The 21,886-nt window shown below is 43.1% G+C and overlaps 2 protein-coding genes across 3 annotated transcripts; one reads left to right on the plus strand and one right to left on the minus strand.

Moving 5' to 3' along the window:
* Nucleotides 1–4,368: 4,368 nt before the first annotated feature.
* On the minus strand, nt 4,369–15,256 carry CDCA7 (cell division cycle associated 7). Of its 2 annotated transcripts, XM_040441935.1 has the most exons (10): nt 15,147–15,256; nt 10,962–11,087; nt 10,444–10,542; nt 9,528–9,785; nt 8,872–8,946; nt 8,510–8,701; nt 7,155–7,295; nt 6,265–6,414; nt 6,035–6,171; nt 4,369–5,932 (listed from the first exon to the last, which is right to left on the minus strand). In XM_040441935.1, exons 1-10 carry the CDS (start codon nt 15,165–15,167, stop codon nt 5,902–5,904), a joined length of 1,230 nt encoding a protein of 409 aa, XP_040297869.1. In that variant the 5' UTR covers nt 15,168–15,256; the 3' UTR covers nt 4,369–5,901. The 2 variants fall into 2 exon arrangements, with proteins under 2 accessions (XP_040297869.1, XP_040297870.1); XM_040441936.1 differs by lacking the exon at nt 15,147–15,256 and having other exon boundaries at nt 10,958–11,082.
* Nucleotides 15,257–15,508: 252 nt separating this feature from the next.
* LOC121008814 lies at nt 15,509–21,227 on the plus strand. Its single transcript, XM_040441509.1, has 8 exons — nt 15,509–15,535; nt 18,847–18,954; nt 19,027–19,088; nt 19,157–19,234; nt 19,328–19,408; nt 19,493–19,706; nt 19,927–20,086; nt 20,462–21,227. The coding sequence occupies exons 2-8, from the start codon at nt 18,948–18,950 to the stop codon at nt 21,225–21,227; spliced, it is 1,368 nt and encodes a 455-aa protein (XP_040297443.1). The 5' UTR covers nt 15,509–15,535; nt 18,847–18,947.
* Nucleotides 21,228–21,886: the final 659 nt, after the last annotated feature.

Below are 21,886 nucleotides of genomic sequence, written 5' to 3' on the forward strand. Positions count from 1 at the left end.
CATGACGGCTACACATGAGATTGTCCCCTTGACCTCAATAGGGGCAGGAACACAGTTTAAAAGGCCACCACCCACTTTCACCCTCAGTGTTTACAAATTACTAAAGTGGGTGCAAACCTATATTATATTTTATATTATTTTTTTTTTAATATTTGTTCATACTCGATATCTGATCAACTAAGGGAGGGAATATCCAAGCCGTCATGGTGAATTCAAGGAAACAGAATTACCGGTAAGTCTAATTACGGTTTTCCATTTCATCCACCATGACGGCTACACATGAGAACTACCAGATTACTTGGTAGGCGGGGCAACAGCTTGCAGAACTTTCTGGTCAAAGGTCAGGTCTGTAGAAGCAGAGAGATCTATTCGATAATGCTTTATGAATGTATATACTTGACCAGGTAGCAGCTCTACAAATCCTGTCAAGGGAAACGCCAGCTTTTTCCGCCCAAGAAGACACTATTGCCCTAGTGAAATGGGCTCTAACGTTAGCAGGACAAGTAAGACCTGCCATTGGGTAACAGCAGAATATTGTGGTTTTAATCCAACGACCAATGGAGGCCCTGGAAGCTTTTTTCCTCTTATTTTGACCAGCAAATTGAATAAGGAGGTTGTCGTCCTTCCTAAATTCTTTAGTAGCTGTCAGGTACTGCATAATTGTATCTCTTACGTCCAGGAGCTGGAACTGTACTTTAGTTGAATTTTGTGGGTCTCTAGAAAAGGAAGGTAGGATGATTTCCTGATCTCTATGGACATTTGAGACCACTTTTGGAAGAAAACCCGGATCTAATCTCAGTACTATTCTGTACGGAAAAATTGAAAAGGTAGGGTTCTCAGCAGGAGAGGGCCTGAATTTCTCCCAGGCGTCTAGCGATAAAGGAGTAAACGGAGGCTTCATTAGTCCTCTCAAGACCAAGTTTAAATCCCACTGGGGAACCCTTGGGGTTAGAGATAGTCTTAGTCTGGAGGCAGCTCTTATAAATCTTTTTATCCATCTATGGTTGGCTAAGTCCATGTCATAGAAAGCCCCCAAGGCGGAGATCTGGACCTTTAGCATACTAGGTCTAAGGCCGATACCCAACCCCCTCTGGAGAAAATCTACAATTTTCTGGATACATGGGGTGACCTATTCGCGGAGACTTCCCCTAGCCAACTAGAGTATCTTTTCCAGATTTTGAGATATATAGCAGAGGTGACTTTCTTCCTGCTATATTTCAAAGTATTAATGACTTCTTCCGAAAGCCCTTTACTTTTTAAGATTTCGCTTTCAGGATTCAGACTGATAGCTTGAACAGGCTGGGGTCCTGATGATGGATTGGGCCCTGCGATAGAATGTCTTTCTGAAATGTTATTTTCCACGGTTCTTCCACAGCCATCTCCTTTAGGATGGAGAACCAGCTTCTCTTGGGCCAGCAGGGGACCACTAATATCACCGTTACTGTGTCCGTTAATATCTTCTGCAAGACCCGAGGGATTAGGGCCCAGGGAGGAAAGGCGTACGCGAGGTTCCAAGTCCACCTGACGGAGAAAGCGTCGACAGCCCATGGTTCTTCTCTGGGATTTAAGGAACAAAACCGCCTTACTTTCGCATTTGTTTTTTAAGCGAATAGGTCTATTTGAGGTACTCCCAATCTTTTGGAAATCTTCTGAAAAATTTCTTGACTTAAGAGACCACTCCCTGGGTCTAATGTTTTTTTGCCAAAATAATCGGCTTCTATGTTTTCTGAACCCGAGATGGATTGCTGTAATTGAAAGGACATTATTTTCTGGCCAGATTATTTTTTCTGCCAGTCCCTTCAAGCTTAGAGATCTTGTGCCTCCCCTGGTGTTTTAGAAATATATTCAGATGCTTTTTGAATAATGACTTGAGATACTTTCAGGGTTTCCCAGACTGCTTGTAGTTTGATGATCTGCGCTTAACTTGCCCTGCCAGCTTGAGGCCACTTTTGCCCCCCCCCCTTCCAATCCAATGCCACTTGCGTCTGTCATAATTAGAATTTCTGGAACAGTTAGCCAGGCTACGCCTTTTGACAGATTTTCCGTTTTCTTCCACCAGTTCAAATTTGACTTTACGTGGTAAGGGACAATTTATCTTTTTGTCTAGGGCGGACTGTTTTCTGTCCCATTTCCCTAGAATCCAGGTTTGCTTTAACCTGGTGTGAGCCTGACACCATGCTACGGCTGTAATGCATGATGTCATCATTCCCAGGATGCTCATGGCCCCTCTGATAGAGCACTGTTTCTGAGACAGAAAATTCCTTATTTTCTCCCTGAAAGATTCCAACTTTTCTTGTGGGAGAGATGAAGTCTGGGTAATTAAATCTAGCATTACCCCTAAGAACTTCCTTTTTGTCGCTGGTACTAGGCAATTTTTTTTTCACGTTTATCAACCGGCCCAATTCTGAGATTTTTTGTAACACGCAATTGTTCTGTCTGGACATTTCCAGCTCTGAATTTCCTATGAGGAAGTCGTCTAAATAGGGAAAAAATGTTAAGCCCTCTAGTCTGAGAGGGGAAATCATTTCTATTATCAGCTATGTGAACACCCTTGGGGCGGAAGATATACCAGAAGAACCATTTTTGTCTGTCAGCAGCCTTCTCTAGGATTGCATCTAGAACTGGCCCAAAAACATATTCGCCAGAAAACGCAATAGAGCACAGTTTAGCTTTGGAGGTCCTGTCACCCCCCAAGACTTCACCCAAAGTGCCTTTCTCACCGAATTTGAAAGTGCTGCATCTTTAACAGCAAATCTGACCGATATTGCGGAGGCATCAGCCAGAAAAGCTGTGGCAGACTTAAGGGGGTTGGAGTTTGGGATTTCTTCTCTAGTTTTGTTTTTATGTGGTTCTCTAATTCGTTAAGCCAAAAATACATGGCCCTGGCCACAGAAGTTGCCGCTATGTTGGTCTTAACGCCAAACATGGAGGCTTCCCAGCATTTCCTCAGTAGAGCATCTGCCTTCTTCTACATTGGATCCTTTAGTTGTGACAAATCCTCAAATGGCAGGGAAGTTTATTTTTTTGACAACTTTTGCCACCTGAACGTCAATCTTTGGGGTCACATTAAAGATTTTTTCTTTCTTTAACCTGTTTTTAAACTTTAGAGACTCTTGTCTTCTTTCTGGATCAGTCCACTCATCCAGAATCATGTCTTTAATATTTAATCCAAAGTTTTCCAAAGGAAACACTTTGGATATTTTTGCTTTAAGTCCCCCAAACATCTAAACTTGAACTGACTGACTGAACTATCGTCAATGCCCATAGTAGCTCTCACAGCCCCCAGTAACTCCTCAATATCCTTAGAAGAAAATAAATTTATTTTCGTCTTCCATGATTTCCCCCCTCAGACAATACTTCTATATTTTGTCTAGAGGTGGAAGCCTCCTCATCCATGTCCTCTGCATCCAAGGAGGATGGAACAGACATTCTGGATTTTTTGGCAGGAGGCATAGGAGGGACAGACTTGAGGGAATCCAAGGAGGATTTTATTTCACTTTGAATCATAGCTTTAACTAGGATAGATGGTTGCTCTTCTTTTACACCCTTTCACTATTAAAAAGGATGGCAGATGTGAAAATGTCACCTGTATTTAACTCTGCATTTCTTTAAGTATGCCCCCGTTTACGTGTAATTTTAACTTGTATTATATGCAAATGAGCCTCTGAGAGCGGCGGGGGGGGCTCATTTGCTCCTAGATGCTCTGCCAAAAACATGACACCCGTGTGAAAGAGGCCTAAGGACTTTTCAGGGAGTCTTTTTGCATGAGTTGTGCATCTTGTGTATTTAGATTTAACTTTGGGCTCTTTCACCCTCTATAAAAGAGGAGCAACCAGGTATAAGATATTTTAAAAGCACATGAAATATGCAAGGTCACAGATATTTTCCCTACAGAGGAAGTCACGATAAGAGTAGCCGAGGGTGGGTCTGCGGTATCCATCTGGCTTGCAGAGGCATCAGGAGCAGACAAATCTCCGGAGCAGGAAGACACAGTGGAGGCTGCGGCAGGTTGAATTCACCGTCCTTGCTATTCAGGAACGAGAATCTACTCCCGTATATGTCCTCTGCCCAGCTTTAGTAGGAACTGCAGGAAGGCAGAGGGGAAGGAAGTAACCCTCTCATCTTAAAAAGGCATCTAAAAAATAAAATAGGCATAAAATCACCGCCTCCCATCGGGAGGTCTCTCTGTGAGGAGCTCCATAGGGACAGGAAACAGGGTGGTGGCCTTTTAAACTCTGTTCTTGCCCCTATAGAGGTCAACCTCATGTGTAGCCATCGTGGTGGATAAAATGGAAAAAAAATTCAATTTTTGTCAGCCTGGATTGATGTACAATTTATAAAAAATAAAAAAACACATTAACGATACACATGGAAAAACTAATTTATTTATTTAAACATGAACTGGTGGGAAACGATCACTGGATAAACTGTTATAACCCAGCAAATACAAAACAGGTAAAAAGTTAGTATCAATTTATCTAATATTTGCTTTACTTGGTTCAGTCCCAACATAAAAATACAATTTTCTGTTTGGGAGGAAAATATTAATTATATTAAAAGAAAAAAAACTTCGGAATATGTATAGTGACAATCCTGGTATTCTTCATGGAAGCATGGAGCATATATAAATTGACAACAGGGTGTTAACATACCCCAATCTTCATACATTTCCAGGAGGAATAATAGAAGGATGACACAAAGCAGAATTTTGGTGCCCCCGATTTCTCTCAGGGTGAAATGCAAGTATTTACGAAGCATTAAATGAAGAATGTATCAAAGCCATTCAGTGGTATAAAGTTAGGAACACTGCCTGCCTTAAATACACTTCCATGCAACGTATTCAACACATGCTCTTGTCTAGGCATATGTTGCCCATTCCTCAAAGGGTATGCCAATGGATACCATCCCGGGAGAGCCCATAATGACATTGTTTGCTATGGAATATCTTTACATGTTTACCAGAAATGTATGTTGCTTAAAAGGCTGTGTGCACAGAGCACAAGATAGACATGTCAGGAGAGCTGGCAGGTCGCCTTTGAAATAAATCTTCCGCACTGCAATGCACTGACTGCGTACAGTGTCAGGTCATAGAGCATACCTTCGTGCACTATGACCTGACACTGACATCGGGTCACAGTGCAACACTAGGCCAGCAGAAGACCAGGGAGCGGTGAACGTTGGCACAGTCTTAAGCAAGAGGTTAGTTTGGTTATTTCATATTTTTGTTTGATGGAGATTGGGGAGGCTGATGAGAATTTCCCCCCTTATTTTCCTCCTCTATATCCTAGGTGTGTCTTACAGTCTGAAATAAATGGTAGTTGGATAGCATTAGACCAGTGTTAACACATTTTCATTCTACCACATCCATTATTCACCTGCCGACCTGTCCAATGGAAAGACCTGTATTATATTATATTATAATTCTACTGTTTACAGAGCATATAAAATGCAATGACACAAAAACACTAATAAAAACAGCGGCTTTTGTCTGCTTTTTAATCTATCAAAACAAACTTTCATTTAGTCTATATACACTTATAAAACACTTTTTACAATATTCTATGGGCCCTCTTTATCAAAGGGTATCTCAACAGTTAAACTGACCCATTTTTTAATATATTTTTTTAAGTTTCATACCAGAACTGTCTAATTTTTCAGCTTCAGACATAAAAAGTTATGGATTGTTGTGTGCAGAGTATTTCACATTTACATTCTACTATACATTACTCTTCTCCTGTTGTAATTTTGCTAACATACATTATAGTCAAAAAGTAGCATTTTCCCCAAAATACTGTGTCCGTGTGATAAAACAGCCTATTTTAAATTAGCCACCACCACCACTTCAGAATCTGTTTCCTAAAGAAGCGTCCATCCATAGTCGTGATGCTTTTTAAAATATTTTCAGTCTTCCATTTCCAATTCACGCTTCAAGCTGCAGAGGAGCAAACAGAATATTTTAATTTTTATTTAAAAATAAAATAATCATTTGGAACTGAAAAAAAAAATAAATTGGAATGCTAGAGTCAAACAATACCTGTTTAGATATGCATGTACGTTGTCATATCCATGGTATTTGGCTAGGTAGACCAAAACACCAGTGGCACACCTGCCATTGCGCTGTCGGCAGAAACTGCAGTTACAGATCCCTCTGCATGGTGGGCACATCCATTCCTGAAAAGAGAAAAATGTAAAGTGTACAAAAAAAACAAAACAGCTAGTGATATATATATATATATATATATATATATTTAAATGCACACTTACTGGGTCTAATAACGCAGTCTTCACATCCTCTCCATATCGATTCTTTAGACAAGGGCCACAGAATTGGCCCCTCACACCGTTGCAATCAGGATTTCGGCAGTTTGTCTTTGTGTCTATAGTCTTTTGGCGACACTGATGGCAGGTTGAACCCTACGTTAAAACAAAGTTAGATCCATAGGTATGTGCACTAGTGAGACATTAAAATACTGAACTGCACCATGTGCAAAGTGAAGATGAGCAAGATCTGTCAAACTAATTAAAAAGTGTATTATATTATGGCTAGCAACGGACAAAACATTATCAGGTAGACTATTTATTAATGGCAGAATAAACAGAAGATCAGTAAAGCGACAAAAAAAAATAAAAAATTGACATTTATATGCCATGTTTATTGCTCGATAAGACTCACTTTTTCATCCCAAAGTAGGGGAAAATGGCAGTGCGTCTTATGAAGCGAATACTAGCGCTTGTGTTACGGAAATGCTCATTAGTACTCAGTAGGACCAGGGAGTGGTAAATATAATACTCCTGGTGCTGGGCTGTACTCACCACTCACTGGTCTTTTGCTGGCGCTGTTCTGTGTCCGACTGCAGACAGCGTCAGGACATGGTGCACACTTACATGCACTATGACCTAATGCTGTGCAACGTCAGGTAACAGAAGAGAGCTGCAGGAAGAGTGCGCTGAATCTCTCAGGTGGCAGCACTGACCGGAGCAGGACTGGCAGGTTCTTTTGTCTGACCCAAGGTCTTATCTGAAGTTGGATTAAGATGGGTTTTCTGATGAAATGTATTGTTTTCCAAATTTCCTCCTCTAAAACCTAGGTTCGTCTTATATAGAGTGAAAAATCTGCTAATCATAATGCAACTCATTACAAAGAATACACTTACTGTTACTCTGTTGTAGACTTTTTCTCGTGCGTTGAAACAGATGCCATCCAGTTCCTCTTCTGTTATGTCCTCAACTGGTCGGATAATATGAGGAAGGGTCGTGGAACTATGGCGGCGGTACCTCGGCACATAATTTTCTTCCTGGAATAGAACATAATAAGCTGGATGATAAGATATTATAGTTAAAAAAAAATAATAATAATAATAATAATAATAATAATAATAATCCAGGGATGGGAGAGGATTTTAATTAAGGGAAGTAGGACACGTTTACCGGTACATAAGCATTCATGTTATTCTGTAGTAAAAAAAAAATATAAAAAATTTAATAAAAAATCAAAGCCTTTTTTCAAGCCATCAACTGTTCCATCTGTGACCACCTCCTGAGATGACTATTCCAGAGTCACAGCTTTTATAGATTTGTTTAAATGAATCACGTCACCCCTTAGAACCCTCTTCAAGACAAAATAAATTTAACTCTTAATCTTTCCTTATAACTATGGTCCTGCCGCCTACTAGAGCAGTGCCGCTTTGTCACCGCATTGCGATGCGCCTTTTTGTCAGAGTAGGTCCCACTCAAAGAGGCGACCTTAGCATGGTGAGTGGGCTTATGCCTTTTGATCAAAATGTACACTAATGCCTTTTGTACAGCATGCAGTATGGGGGGGCTGTACACTTCAATATGGCGCTGAGAAGCGAGTTTAATGAGATCAAATCATGGTATTGTGGATGTGCGATCCAGTTCTTTTTTACCTCCCCTGGCATTTCCTTCAAACTAAGACCCTCCATCTCCCTTATCCATTTAGTTGCTCTTTGTACTTTTCCAGCTCCGGGGCATCCTTTCTATGCACTGGTGCCCAGAACTGTACTGCATATTTCAGATGAGGCCGCATGAACGCTTTGTAAAGTGGTAATATTACACCCCTGCCCCGCGAGTCAATGCTTTGTTTAATAAATTACAATATTCAGCTGGCCTTAGAGGCAGACAATTGACGTTGTGCTGTTAATTTAGCCTATGATCTACAAGTACACCCAAATCCTTTTCTACAAGTGACTCCTCCTAGTTTCAGGTTTCATTTTTTACTCTATATAAAATACTTTCACACTCTCTAAAAACGGCACTACAACATATAAGGATTAGAATTTAGGAAGTTGATAAAGTGAAAAAGCGAGTGTACTGCTATTGGAAATGGCTGTGCTACAAAAGGAAATGAGCTGCTACCTACATTGTGGGCTTGGCATGATAAAAGAAATATGAAACATACAAGATTGTAACACACAACAGACTGAAGTCATTACATCTACCTACTGCGCATTTTGACCACTTATACTTGGCAGGGGGTGGGTGAACTTACATCAGACTCCTCATCCATCTTTCTTTTTCTAATCAAATAGTAGCGGTCATCATCTTCATCATCATCATCTGGGGTGGGGCTGGGAGGACCATCAATGAGAGATCTGGATCTGGTATGAGGTCGCGAGGTTCTTTCGGGATTCCTTCTTGTTTGTCCAGGAGTACGTGGAGTTTTGGGAGTACGTTTTATTTTCTGAAATAAATTGTTCAAATACTGAAATCAGAATATCAAAAGTATTTCCCCTCCATTCCCTTCTTTTTGTAGTTCTTATCTCTTTCTGCCCACCCTCATCACAACGCCCTTGTGGTAAGACCATTGGTACAAGGCTAGTACCTATCAATACCCAGATTGCCGCTACTTACCATGGTAGAAGAGAATGGATTCGGGGTGGACAGGAATTCAGGTATGTTTTTGAGTTCTGCCATCAACTTTGCAAGCTGAAAAATATGATTTCATTGTCTTATCGTGAAAGAAAGAAAAAAAAAAAAAAACACAACAAAAAACTATATAGTCTGTTATTTTGCAATGATGACTTGAAAGAAAATTAAGAGACGGTCTTTTTCTCCAACTGAGTAGTTTAGTGCTGCATAACCTTCAAAATTTTCACTGGGGCCCCAAGGCACCACTGTGCAGGGAAAACTGTGACGAGGAGGTGCAGTGCTAAACTATGCTAGAACATGCAGTCATTTTATAAGACGAGAAAAAACCCTTTAGGGTGCTTTTAGCTCTCATTCACTTGAACAGGAAGATCAGTCGCAGTAGCGGAGAACTGCCTCTACATAGTGTATGGAGCTCCATTAGGCTGTTTACTTCTGTAACCTGAAAGCTGACCAGTGGGGTGCTGGACACACATACTCAAATTGTGGGTGGGTGATCAATATTTGTCCTGGAAACACCCTTTAAATAATGGTTTATTTTATAGAAAATCTGTAGCCAATACAGATATCTAACCAAGTCTCCACAGTTTTGGCATTTCTCATACACTGTGCACGGACACATAACCAAACACTTCACATACCATCTCTTTGTTCTGCTTTATGTTCAAGGCACGTTTCTCTAAAAAATTGGGACCGCTCTCGTTGTCTGACACATCAGACTCTTCCTTTTCTTTTTTCTTTGCCACCTTCTGATTTCCCTTCTTTGGTGCACTTATGCTTGGACTCTTTTTTGCTGGAAACTTCAGAGCTACTTTCAGCGATCTATTCTTTTTGGCTTGACCTCTTGTGGACCTTCTAAGCATTTTAGGCCTCTCACCCTCGGAATCAGATTCGATTTTCTTTATTCAAAAGGAAAAAAAAGTTGATAAGTTCAAAAACTTCATTTTTAATGCTCTTTCCATACAGCATTAAAATGTATAGGCTCCGTGTAGGCAAAGTTCGTATTGCCCTGAAGGCTCACGTGACTTTGGGGCAATTATTAGAACTTTGCCTACACTGAGCCAATACAGCATTAAAAGTGAAGTTAACTAATTAACTTCAGATCTATGATCTGAAGATCGAATCACTGAAGCGTAGACAACCATCAGGCAGTAACTTAGAGGACCTTTCATGGGTCCAGACATTATGAAATAACTAGCAGGATATGTAGGGCATAGTGCACGGATGTAATAATGCTCACTAGTTTGTCTGGGGCCCACTGTGCCCGCGTTCACTATTCCCGCCTGATATGCTAATGAATAGCATCGGAACAGGGAGGAGGAGACTGTCCTGTTTCTCAATGGGAGAAGGTGAGTTTTTTTTTTTCTCCTGGCTGCGACGCTCTCATCTGTGATTGGACTGTCTGTGACACAGCCGGGGAGAAGGAGACGCCCATTGAGAAACAGGACAGTCTCCTCCTCCCTGTTCCGATGCTATTCATTAGCATACCATGCAGGAATAGTGAACGGGAAACAGCGGGCGTGAAAAAATATTGCCACCTTGCCCCCAACTACTCACCATATCATTTTCTGAAAACCCGCAAAATGATTCTGCATCCGAATCCTGAGAGAATATTCTGGCCAGTTCTTTGCTTGTCCCTTTTCTAAACGTGTTTTTCTGATCGAGAGAGAGGGTAAAAAAAAAAAAAAATTAAGAGTATACACTTTTAGCTTAGTAATTTTCCATAAAATGCTCAGAGTGAAAAATCACATTTACAAGTGCACTATAAAAGAATAGCTTTTGTTACCAGGAAAATGGCAGAGGTTTAATAACCATTTCCGAGCAGTTATGGCAATCATCAAGCATCTTAGGTCAGGTGACATTTCAAAGGGGAGAATAAGTAGATAATCTACTCAACAATTACTACCTAGACCTGCTAGCAAAAGGTAAAATGAAATTACAGGAGATGGTGTATATTCATAGGCACTCTATAGAAATGTTAGCAGAAGCATGCAGGTTCTAATCAAGCACAACACATTACTTGCATTTCCAACATGGAAAGCGCAGTTCCCGAGCATGCTTCTAACCACACTTACTGTGTTTGCAAAATTATCAGAGCCAAAACTGTCACAACTGTCATCTGAGGAGGATGAGGTCTCCATGGAAATTAATTTCACATTCCGAAACTTCTGAAAATTCTTAGGTTTTGGAAGTTCAGCACGCTGCAAAAGGATAAAGCAGGGACAATATTTTTAACCATAGACCAATAGTGCAAAAATTCTAAAGACTGCGCCTCCTACTGGACAGATCCAGAGCAGTTCCTTGCAGTGCGATAGTGATATAGAATAATATATATATATCTTTTACGCAGAATTGATACAAAGTACATTAGGAACAGGTCATTATTTGGTAAGGCCTCTTTCACATGAGCAATACGGATTGTGTCAGGATCTGCTCAGGGAAAACCTGATGGTTCCGTTTTTTTTGCGACTGCGTTCAGTGTGTGCATTTTTTCAGCACTGATGCAATCAGTTTTGATGCGTTTTAAACATGAAGAAAAATCTAAATCCCCTAGCAACCAGTGAAAAACGCATTAATTGCATGCGGATGCCTCCCTTTTCTCATGCAAGACCCATTCACTTCTCACTGCAAAAAATGCACCAAAATGATACGCAACTGACAATACTAGCTAATTCCTCAGGCCGATGTTAAAAGCTGAGAACTTTGCCAATATCGTCCAGTCAGGAACATATCGGAGCCCCTCATGCACCACGTCACGGTGTCTCAGCACACATGGGGTCCTACCACTAAACCTGCCCATGGTGTGTAAACAGTGCAATTAACTCACAGCCAGGCTCTCGCATGCCGCCATAGTGGTATCACAAATGCATTGTGAGGTAAAATAAAGCTGTGAGTAGGACCCCATGCGTGCGGAGACACCGTGACGTGGTGCATGAGGGGCTCCGATATGTTCCTGACTGGAAGATATTGGCAAAGTTCTCAGCTTTTAACATCGGCCTGAGGAATTAGCTAGTATTGTCAGTTGCGTATCATTTTGCTGCATTTTTTGCAGTGAATTGTGTATATATTTTTTCATCTGCACAATGTATCATTTTGTGTAAGATGTTCTTGTGGTGCATGCGGTCCGCACGGGCATCCACCATTGTACACATTTTGAGGGTTGTCATGTTTTGGTGGTATCCATTATACAATGGACTGGTCAGTGTAGAAGGCTCAATGGTAGTGTGAACAGTGCCTTAAGCTACTTTCACACTCCCTTTTTGTGCAGATCAGTCATGGACGGATCCGTTCAGATAATACAACCATCTACAGCCGTACAGAATGGATCAGTTTGTAGCCAAGACGGATCTGTCTTGACCACCATTGAAAGTCAATGAAGGACGGATCCGTTTTCTATTGTGTCGGAGAAAACGGATCCGTCCCCATTGACTTACATTGTGTGCTAGAACGGAAACCAAAACGCCAGTGCGAAAGTAGACTTACTCCTCACAGCGACACTGATCCCCTCGCCTAATCTCTGTTACATGCCTGGAGCATGCCATACGTACTGGTCACCACATAGACTGACCGCCAGTGGTCATGTGCATGTCAGACTGATCCAGGGAGGACGTTGGTCTCGGGATTCTCTGACAGGCGAGTGGGATCTGCCAGTTTTTGTCCGATCCCGGCCAACGCCATTTAATATAATCCTGACGACTTTAGCACTAGGCCCTCTCCTGATAACAGCAATCTCCAGTACAGGAAGCAGATCACTTACTGCTGCAATAACAGTGTTTAACGCAGAATAACCGCAATTCTTCACTTCCCACAATCTGATTTTCTGCTCTTGTACGCATATAAATCCTTGCTAAGACAGTATGGCGTATCTCACTGCTTTGATTATATTCAGCGTGAACTTTCAGCTGTACAGATGGAAGGAATTTGATCGAGAACTCGCATCTGATGCCAACATGACATAGTTTAGGCTACTGTCACACTGGGGTTTTGGCTTTCAGTTTTTGAGATCCGTTCAGGGCTCTCACACGCGGTCCAAAACGGATCAGTTTTGCCCTAATGCATTCTGAATGGAAAAGGATCCGCTCAGAATGCATCAGATTGCCTCTGTTCCGCCTCCATTTCGCTTGCAGCGTTTTGGCGTCTGTCGAAACTGAGCCAAACGGATCGGTTCTGACACACAATGTAAGTCAATGGGGACGGACCCGTTTTCTATGACAATTTGGCACAACAGAAAACGGATCCGTCCGCCATTGACTTTCAATGGTGTTCAATACGGATCCGTCTTGGCTATGTTACAGATAATACAAACGGATCCGTTCTGAACAGATGCAGAAGGGTGTATTATCTGAACGGATCCGCACCAAACGTGAGTGTGAATGTAGACTAATATCCATCGGACTGACACTGGAGCAGCTAGAATATCTCATAGAAACATAGAATGTCAGCAGATAAGACCCATTTGGCCCATCTAGTCTGCCCAATATACTGAATACTATGGAGAGCCCCTGGCCCTATCTTATATGAAGGATGGCCTTATGCCTATCCCATGCATGCTTAAACTCCTCCACTGTATTTGCAGCTACCACTTCTGCAGGAAGGCTATTCCATGCATCCACTACTCTCTCAGTAAAGTAATACTTCCTGATATTACTTTTAAACCTTTGCCCCTCTAATTTAAAACTATGTCCTCTTGTAGCAGTTTTTCTTCTTTTAAATATTCTCTCCTCTTTTACCTTGTTGATTCCCTTTATGTATTTAAAAGTTTCTATCATATCCCCTCTGTCTCGTCTTTCTTCCAAGCTATACATGTTAAGGTCCTTTAATCTTTCCTGGTAAGTTTTATCCTGCAATCCATGTGCCAGTTTAGTAGCTCTTCTCTGAACTCTCTCTAGAGTATCAATATCCTTCTGGAGATATGGTCTCCAGTACTGCGCACAATACGCTAAATGAGGTCTCACTAGTGCTCTCTAGAGCGGCATGAGCACCTCCCTCTGCCTACTGGTAATGCCTCTCCTTTGCTTACTGAAGGAGGAGTTGGGTGCACAGAATGCATGCCCCCCAGGCTGTAGCAGCACAGATTAGCTGGCATCGTGCCTGGATGATATTGCATGAGCTCTGTATCAACCAGGGCTGACAGAGCCTTATTAATAAAGCCCCAGGACTGACGCTCCAGCGGCACATATTGGCCCTTGTCTAAGGGCTTGGACATGGAGGTGCTCTGCGATTCCTGTGAGGCACTGTGTACTAGAACATCACCTCCATGTAATGTCCTGAAAAGGGCCATGCCACAATCATGACGCATTTTGGTCCATTTAGATAAGCGTGAAGATGACTCAAAACAGGTGCAAAAAGTGGGGTAGTCGCCCACGGCAACCAGTCAGACTGCGGCTTTAACAGTAAAACCGTATAATGTACGTGAAGTGGCTAATTAATCCATAGGCTGGTTCCATAGAGGTCTGTGGCACGTGTATACAGCGTTTTGGCGGGCAGGTATACTTAAAGGGGTCGATGTCATCGTAACCTGCAGCAGTTCTAACCCCAGGATAACATCAGGAAGGCGATTTCAGAAGTGACATCATGGGATTGCAGTGCATCTCATACAACCCTTTTAATACAAGTCGCATGTTTTGCAGTCAATGCCGTTCTGCGACTTTTTAACTATTTCTGGTGCCTTTGCCACTTCAGTGAAAAGTTGGCAGTGAAAAAATGGCTTGCAACTTTTTCCCCCCACTCCTTAGAACAGGCATCGCACAACATAAATGTAGCCTTCCAGCATGCTGGGAGTTGTAGTAGCACCCATCCACCCAGGATGTAGTGCAGACAGCGGGGTAGAACCCTCTCTGCCCCGCACACTGCATTTCGCGCGCTTTCAGCTGAATCACGTGACATGCACCCTTTCCCCTCCGGCCCGGAGATCCACGTGTTCTGCTCGGCTTCATGAGCCAGCAATGCAGTCACACCGCGCGATTTTCAGAATCTCTTGTTTTGCAAAAAGTTAAAAAGCAGGACGAGTTACAAGCACCCTGACTGCGTGGAGAACTACAACTCCCAATGCAGCCTGCAATCTCAGAATTGTAGTTCCCCACCAGAGAGTTTAGTAGTGCATTGGGGGATGGAGAATGACTGCACAGACGTCAATGCATTGTGCGGTGACTCTAACTACAGTGGTCTGACCGAAGTAGGATGCAAACAGGTGCAGGCGGCTACAGGATCATCAACCCCCCCATAACGTCAGGCAGTGGACGCTTCTGCCCCGCACTCACCTGTAGCTTAAAGGGATCCATGATGACCGAAAGCAGAGCTGGAGTGCGCACAGCTGTGTCTACCGCTGGACTCTGATTTCCCGCGAAAGTTTCCCCGCGAAAAAGTTTGTAGTCAGCGTGGTGGGGGCGTGGCTTTCTCTCAAGAGCGGCACGAGAAGGGGGCGTGGCTGGCTGCTGCTGCACTAAGGTGGACGAGAAGGGGGAGTGTCTGAGGTAAGGGCGGGAATGTCCGGAGGTCAGGGTCACCGAGAAGTCAGGGCTGAGCTGGCGCCAATTGTAGATTGCAGTGAAGTGAAGGGGCGGACTCCATAAGGCGCCGTGTCCGGACAGGCAGCGCTGTGCAGCCTTCCTTCCTGAGGGGTCTTATCTCTACGGAGAGAAGTAATAATTTATGTGTCATCGGGTTTCCTTGCTGCCAGCACTGGGGAATAAGAATTATGTGCGCCATTGGTGTCGGTTATCAACCCCCAGATTTGGGAACTGTGGGAGAGATTCGTCTCAGACTGATGGAAAGGAAAATTGCTTAAGTTGCCCATAGCAACCAATCAGATTACACCTTTTAATATTTTTTTTTAGAGCGCCTTTGCAAAATGAAAAGTGGAATCTGATCGGTTGCTATGGGCAACTAAGCCAGTTTTCATTTTCAATGGGTTTGATAAATCTCCTCTATAGATTTTTGTCCTTGTAAACCACGTTTCTTGCTTCTTTTTTGTATGTCAATGGGTTTTTACAGCGCAGTCACACTTTCTGGTAAATGGCCATGGTGTGAGGATGGCCCCAGCAGATATTAGTTACTCCAGTGACTGAAATCTGCGCCAGTCACTAGCTGGATGCACTTAACCCCTTCCACCCCGGGCCAGTTTTCGCCCTCCTGCCCAGGCCATTTTTTGAAAATCTGACGTGTCACGTTATGTGATAAAAGTCTGAAGGTTTGCACACTATCTCTTAGCAACCATCAGTGAAAAACGTATTGCGTCCGCACTTGCTTATTCACTGAAGCTCCATTCATTTCTATGGGGCCAGGGCTGCATGAAAAACGCAGAATATGGCTTCATGCACACGACCATATGTGTTTTGCGGTCCGCAAAAAAAAAAAAAAAACTGATGACATCCGTATGCCATCCGTTTTTTATTTGTAGATCCATTGTAACAATGCCTGAAACAGGCTAGAATAGGACATGTTCTATTTCTTTTGCAGGGCTACAGAACGGACATACTGATGCAGACATTTTTTGCGGACCCATTGAAATGAATTGGTCCGTATCCTATCTGCAAAGAAAAACAGAACGGACACGGAAACAAACAACGTTCGTGTGCATGTAGCCTATAGAACATGCTGCGATTTTCATGCAACGCAGAACTGATCTGTGAAAAAAAAATGCTCATGTACACAGACCCATGGAAATGAATGTGCGGGTGCGGGTGCTATGTGTTCACGTCACGCATTGCACCCACGCAGAAAACTCGCTCGTGTGAAAGGGGCCTTAGAATTTTAGAAGCAATTTTTAAGGACCAGTTCAGGTCTGGAGTCGCTTTGTGGGGCTTGCACAGTGGAAACCCCCCATAAATGACCCCATTGTAGAAACTACACCCCTCAAGTTACTCAAAACTGATTTTCCAAACTTTAACCCTTTAGGTATTCCACAAGAGTTAAAGGAAAATGGAGAGGAAATTTCAAAATGTCACTTTTTTGGCAGATTTTCCATTATAATAAAATATTTTCTTAAACACATTGAGGGTTAACAGCCAAACAAAACTCAATATTTATTACCCTGATTTTGCGGTTTAGGGTACTTTCAGACTAGCGTTATTTTTTTGCCGGTATTGAAATCCGGTAAAGGGTCTCAATACCGGAAAAGAACACATCCGTTTTGTCCTAATGCATTCTGAATGGAAAGCAATCCCCGTTCAGTTTGCATCAGGATGTCTTCCGTTCCGTCCCTTGTACGGTATTCGACTGGACAAAATGCCAGAACAGCTGCGGTTCTTTTTCCAGACAAAATGCCAGAACAGTGCCGGATTCGGAACCAAGTGTTCCGGAAATTGCCGCAACGCAGGATCTGGTTTTCCGGTCTGTGCCTCCGCCGGGATATAGGAGGAGCTAGTTTCGCAGCTTTCTGTTTGCGTCTTTGCTCCAGCCTGCGAGGGAGAAGGCAGCACGCCATTGAAGGTAAGTATAAAGTTTTTTTTTTTGTTGTTGTTTTTGTGCAACAATAAAAAAAAAAAAGAAATATATGCAGCTCCTATGTACTTATACATAGTAGCTGTATGTTATAAGTACATAGGTGATGCTAGGAGTGGTAGTACCTAGGACTACTACTCCTAGCATCCCCTATGTACTTATACGACCTGCGGTCCCTATGTACTATTGCATAGGGACAGCAGGTAGTATAAGTACATAGGGGATTCTAGGAGTAGTAGTCCTAGGTACTGCAACTCCTAGCATCTCCTATGTGCTTATACTACATGCAGTCCTTATGCAATAGTACATCGGGACCGCAGGTAGTAAAATACATAGGGGATGCAAGGAGTTGCAGTACCTAGGACTACTCCTCCTAGCATCCCTTATGTACTATTGCATCGGGACTGCAGTTAGTATAAGTACATAGGGGATGCTAGGAGTAGTAGGCATAGGTACAAGAATATAAATAAATAAAATAGTCTCTGGTACGTTGCCTTTTTCCGCGTTGCAGGTCCCAATCGTGAAGTGGGTACAGACGGATCCATCTTCAAAATGCGTTCAGTGTTACTATGGCACCCAGGACGCTATTAAAGTCCTGGTTGCCATAGTAGCAGTGGGGAGCGGGGGAGCAGTATACTTACAGTCCGTGCGGCTCCCGGGGCGCTCCAGAATGACGTCAGGGCGCCCCATGCGCATGGATGACGTGTCCATGCGATCCTGTCATCCATGCGCGTGGGGCGCCCTGACGTCACTCTGGAGCACCCGGGGAGCCGCACGGACGGTAAGTATACTGCCCCCCCGCTCCCCACTACACTTTACCATGGCTGCCAGGACTTTAGCGTCTTGGCAGCCATGGTAACCATTCAGAAAAAGCTAAACGTCGGATCCGGCAATGCGCCGAAATGACGTTTAGCTTAAGGCCGGATCCGGATTAATGCCTTTCAATGGGCATTAATTCTGGATCCGGCCTTGCGGCAAGTGTTCAGGATTTTTGGCCGGAGCAAAAAGCGCAGCATGCTGCAGTATTTTCTCCGGCCAAAAAACGTTCCGGTCCGGAACTAAAGACATCCTGATGCATCCTGAACGGATTTCTCTCCATTCAGAATGCATTAGGATAAAACTGATCAGGATTCTTCCGGCATAGAGCCCCGACGACGGAACTCTATGCCGGAAGAAAAGAAGGCAGGTGTGAAAGAGCCCTTAGCTTTTCGAAGCGAAACCCGGGTCGGGTGTATGCAATTTTATACTGCTTGTGTTCTATTCACTTTTGTGAGTATAATAAATACTGTTATTCCGTTTATGTGATGGTATTTCAATATTGTGGCTATCCTTTGGTGTCTGACAGAGGTGAATGAGTGGAGACTCTGCTTCTTTCTGTGGCCTTTTGCTTCCCTATATCCACGGATTATTGGAAGGAGTCTAAAGTGGTGTTTTTCCTGCCTTCTAGAGCAGCGCGGTCCAACTGGAAAAAGGATAGGTACAAGAATATAACTTACATTCCTTGTATTGATTTTTTAGATACAAAAAATAAATATAAAATCCCGCCTGCCAGCTTGCCGGCCTTACCGCCTGCTATCCTTCACGCCAGCCTGCCTGCCGGCCATTCTAAATTTCCATAAATGGAGAGTAAGTAATATTTCTGTGGGTCTGCTTGTCGTGTGTAAAGTTCAAATATAGTTATATATATTTTTTTAATAGACATATCTTCTTCAAGTGAGGCCGGGAGGACTCCTCCGCGCCGACGTCGCCGACATGATACGGTATGTCAAGTTGGATTATAATAATATTTTGCCATTATTCTAATTATGTTTTTTATTTGTTCTCGCAGTCATCGTCTGAGGAGGAGTTGCATTCTGGCCAAGAAGAAATTGCAGAGGGGATAATTGGGGGTGGAGGACAGGAAATTGTAGGTGTTTACTTTTCTATTTTTCCCCCCAAAAAATACATGTTATTGTATGTTATAATAATTGTAATCTTTTTTTTTTTTTCTATTTTACAGCCACCTCGTCCCGTTGCCTCTCAGAGAGGTCCTCGAGCCTCTGCCAGAGGAAGTCGGGGAGCGTGCAGCGGTCGGGGTCGTGTGAGTATTTGCAATCAAAGTATTTTAAATTTAAAAACTTTCAAACTGTATTTTAAATTTATTTATTTTTTCTTTGTTTTTTAGGGTTCCAGAATCTCCACCAGAATGGAGGAGGAGGTCGGCTTTTTTATAGATAACGAGCTCCTTATTCAGCTGGTGGAGGCGCGTCCAGCGTTGTGGGACCACACTGACCGCCGCCACGCAGACAATCACGCAACTCTGTTCCTCTGGCACGAAATCGGTGAGGCAATTGTGCCGAATTGGGAGGACCTCGGAGACAGACAACAGGAGCAGTGCCGTAAGTATACATTATTTCATTTGTAGATTGCATACACGTATGTTTTATTGCTCAGAAGTGGTTTACCGTCTAGTTGATGTGGGTCAATGCCACCGATAGTTTAACAACAAATGTATTTTCATTGTCGTTGTGGCTCGATCAATTAAATAGTAAACCATTTTTAATGTCACAAAATCATGTATTTTAAAGACTAACCTTTTATTTTTATTTTGTTTTCCAGGGGCAACAATCATGGTTCAGTGGCAGTCCATCAGGGACTGCTACGAGAAAGATTACAACAAGGAACTTCGGACCCCGAGTGGTTCGGGAGGAACCTCAAGGCAGGAATTTCGCTATCATTCCGCCTTGGGGTTCCTACGAAGAACCCTAGAGCTGCAAAGGTAAGAGATTATATTTATAGAGATTCTGAATTATGTTATCCAATCTATGTGTATGGCCAGGCAGACTGTCATTTGGCACTCTGTCTTGGACATCCACATAGTATTTTGTGGAGTAGAGATGAGTGAAGCGTGCTTCAGATTATACATCTAAAGTTGCTTTCCCAAAAAATTTTCATACTGTACATAGAAACTTCTCTGTACACTAATAGAATGTATGGGCTCTATCTATGGTACAGTATTTGTATGAAATTTTCTTTTGCAATGCAGCTTTTTATGTAGCATCAGAAGTCGCTTTGCTCACCTCTATTCCAGAGGCTCTCCACTGAAATCCAATTGCTAATAGTGTTTTTTTAATTTTTTTAATTTGCTTTACAGATCATCAAGCACTACTCGGGCACCCGAAGTTCCTCAGGAGGCAGTCCTTGATGAGCCGGCCACCGCGGGTCCCTCTCGTCCTGCTCAAGGAACTGGTCAGGACTCCGATGTTCCCCTACCTCCGCCCCCTGGTGATGCAACGATGGCCCAATTAGCCCCATTATTTGAGGCCATCATCCGTCGCCAGGGGACAGGTAGGAGCCGTCAGGCGGACTACGAGGATCTCACAAGGCTCGTTTACGAGTCCTTGATGGGATTCACAAATAGAGTTGCCAGATTGGAGGATAATTTGCGTCGTCTTCAGGAGGGGACGGTGTTGACGTTGCAAATGAGTCCGGTGCAACTTTATTTGAATTCGTTAGTCCCCGTGATGGAACAGTTTACGCCTGACCAATTGTTTGAGGCCAGAAGCCTAATGGACTGCGCCTTGTGGCAAGTGCAACACCGCCCCACATCCTATCTCCCACCCCACACCTATCCCCCATCCCAGTCCCAAACCCATGAGCTATTTTCTTACCACTTTTCTCCTTCTACTCCTCATTACTATCCTCCAACCTCTTTCACCACTCCCTCTAACCTAGCTCAGCAAACTCAATCTCCTGCCCCATCCTCCACTTTAAATACTCCCACTGTTGCACTTGCCCCAACGTGCACTTATTTGTCCACAGTTGCAGAACAGCAACAGGACAGAGGGCTCCTAACCCGTGCACTGCCCTCCACCCCCCACTCTTCTAGTCCCCCCAGGCCTGTTTTTAGGCAATTATAAAAATGTTTTTTTGTATTTTTTTATTTTATTTATATTTTCTGATAATTTTTATATATTAATAAATGTTATGTTTTTGAAAATCTATTTGTCTTTTTTTTTTTTATAGGTTTTTTAAGTTGGGGATAAAAATTGGGTTCTTTTTGAGCCATTAAACTTTCCCTGCATTGGCGGAGCGACAGAAGTATTTGTCGCTCCACCAGCGTAGGGAGTTGGAGGGCTCTAGTGCTCACATATTCTGCCTACACTGGTGGAGCGACACAAGTATTTGTGGCTCCTTCAGCGTGGGGAGATTATGTTGACAAGAGGACTAGTGTGGAGAAGAGAGATCTGACATAATTGTGTCACTCCGTCAGTGTTGGGAGATTATGTCAGATATCTCTTCTCCACACTAGTCTACAATATACTCTCCCAACGCTGGAGGAGCGACAAATAATTGTGTCACTCCGTCAGTGTTGGGAGATTATTTGTCGCTCCTCCAGCGTTGGGAGAGTATATTGTAGACTAGTGTGGAGAAGAGAGGCCTGAAATAATCTCCCAACACTGGCGGAGCGACGCAACTATTTGTTGCTCCTCCAGCGTGGGGAGAGTATGTTGACAAGAAGACTAGTGTGGAGAAGTGAGGCCGGACAAAATCTGCCAAGGCTGGCGGAGCAACATAA

This window comes from Bufo bufo, chromosome 7, assembly GCF_905171765.1.
Source record: "Bufo bufo chromosome 7, aBufBuf1.1, whole genome shotgun sequence".
Taxonomy (NCBI): domain Eukaryota; kingdom Metazoa; phylum Chordata; class Amphibia; order Anura; family Bufonidae; genus Bufo; species Bufo bufo.

Coding starts and splice junctions, on each gene's coding strand:
- CDCA7 (XM_040441935.1), bottom strand. CDS start 15,167: ATGGATCCCTTTAAGCTACAG. Junction 8,947..9,527: donor TAAAGCAGAACAAAGAGATG/GTATGTGAAGTG, acceptor CATATTTTTCAG/CTTGCAAAGTTGATGGCAGA. Junction 8,702..8,871: donor ATCCATTCTCTTCTACCATG/GTAAGTAGCGGC, acceptor AATTTATTTCAG/AAAATAAAACGTACTCCCAA.
- LOC121008814 (XM_040441509.1), top strand. Junction 19,235..19,327: donor GGGGTGGAGGACAGGAAATT/GTAGGTGTTTAC, acceptor TCTATTTTACAG/CCACCTCGTCCCGTTGCCTC. Junction 19,409..19,492: donor CGTGCAGCGGTCGGGGTCGT/GTGAGTATTTGC, acceptor TTTGTTTTTTAG/GGTTCCAGAATCTCCACCAG.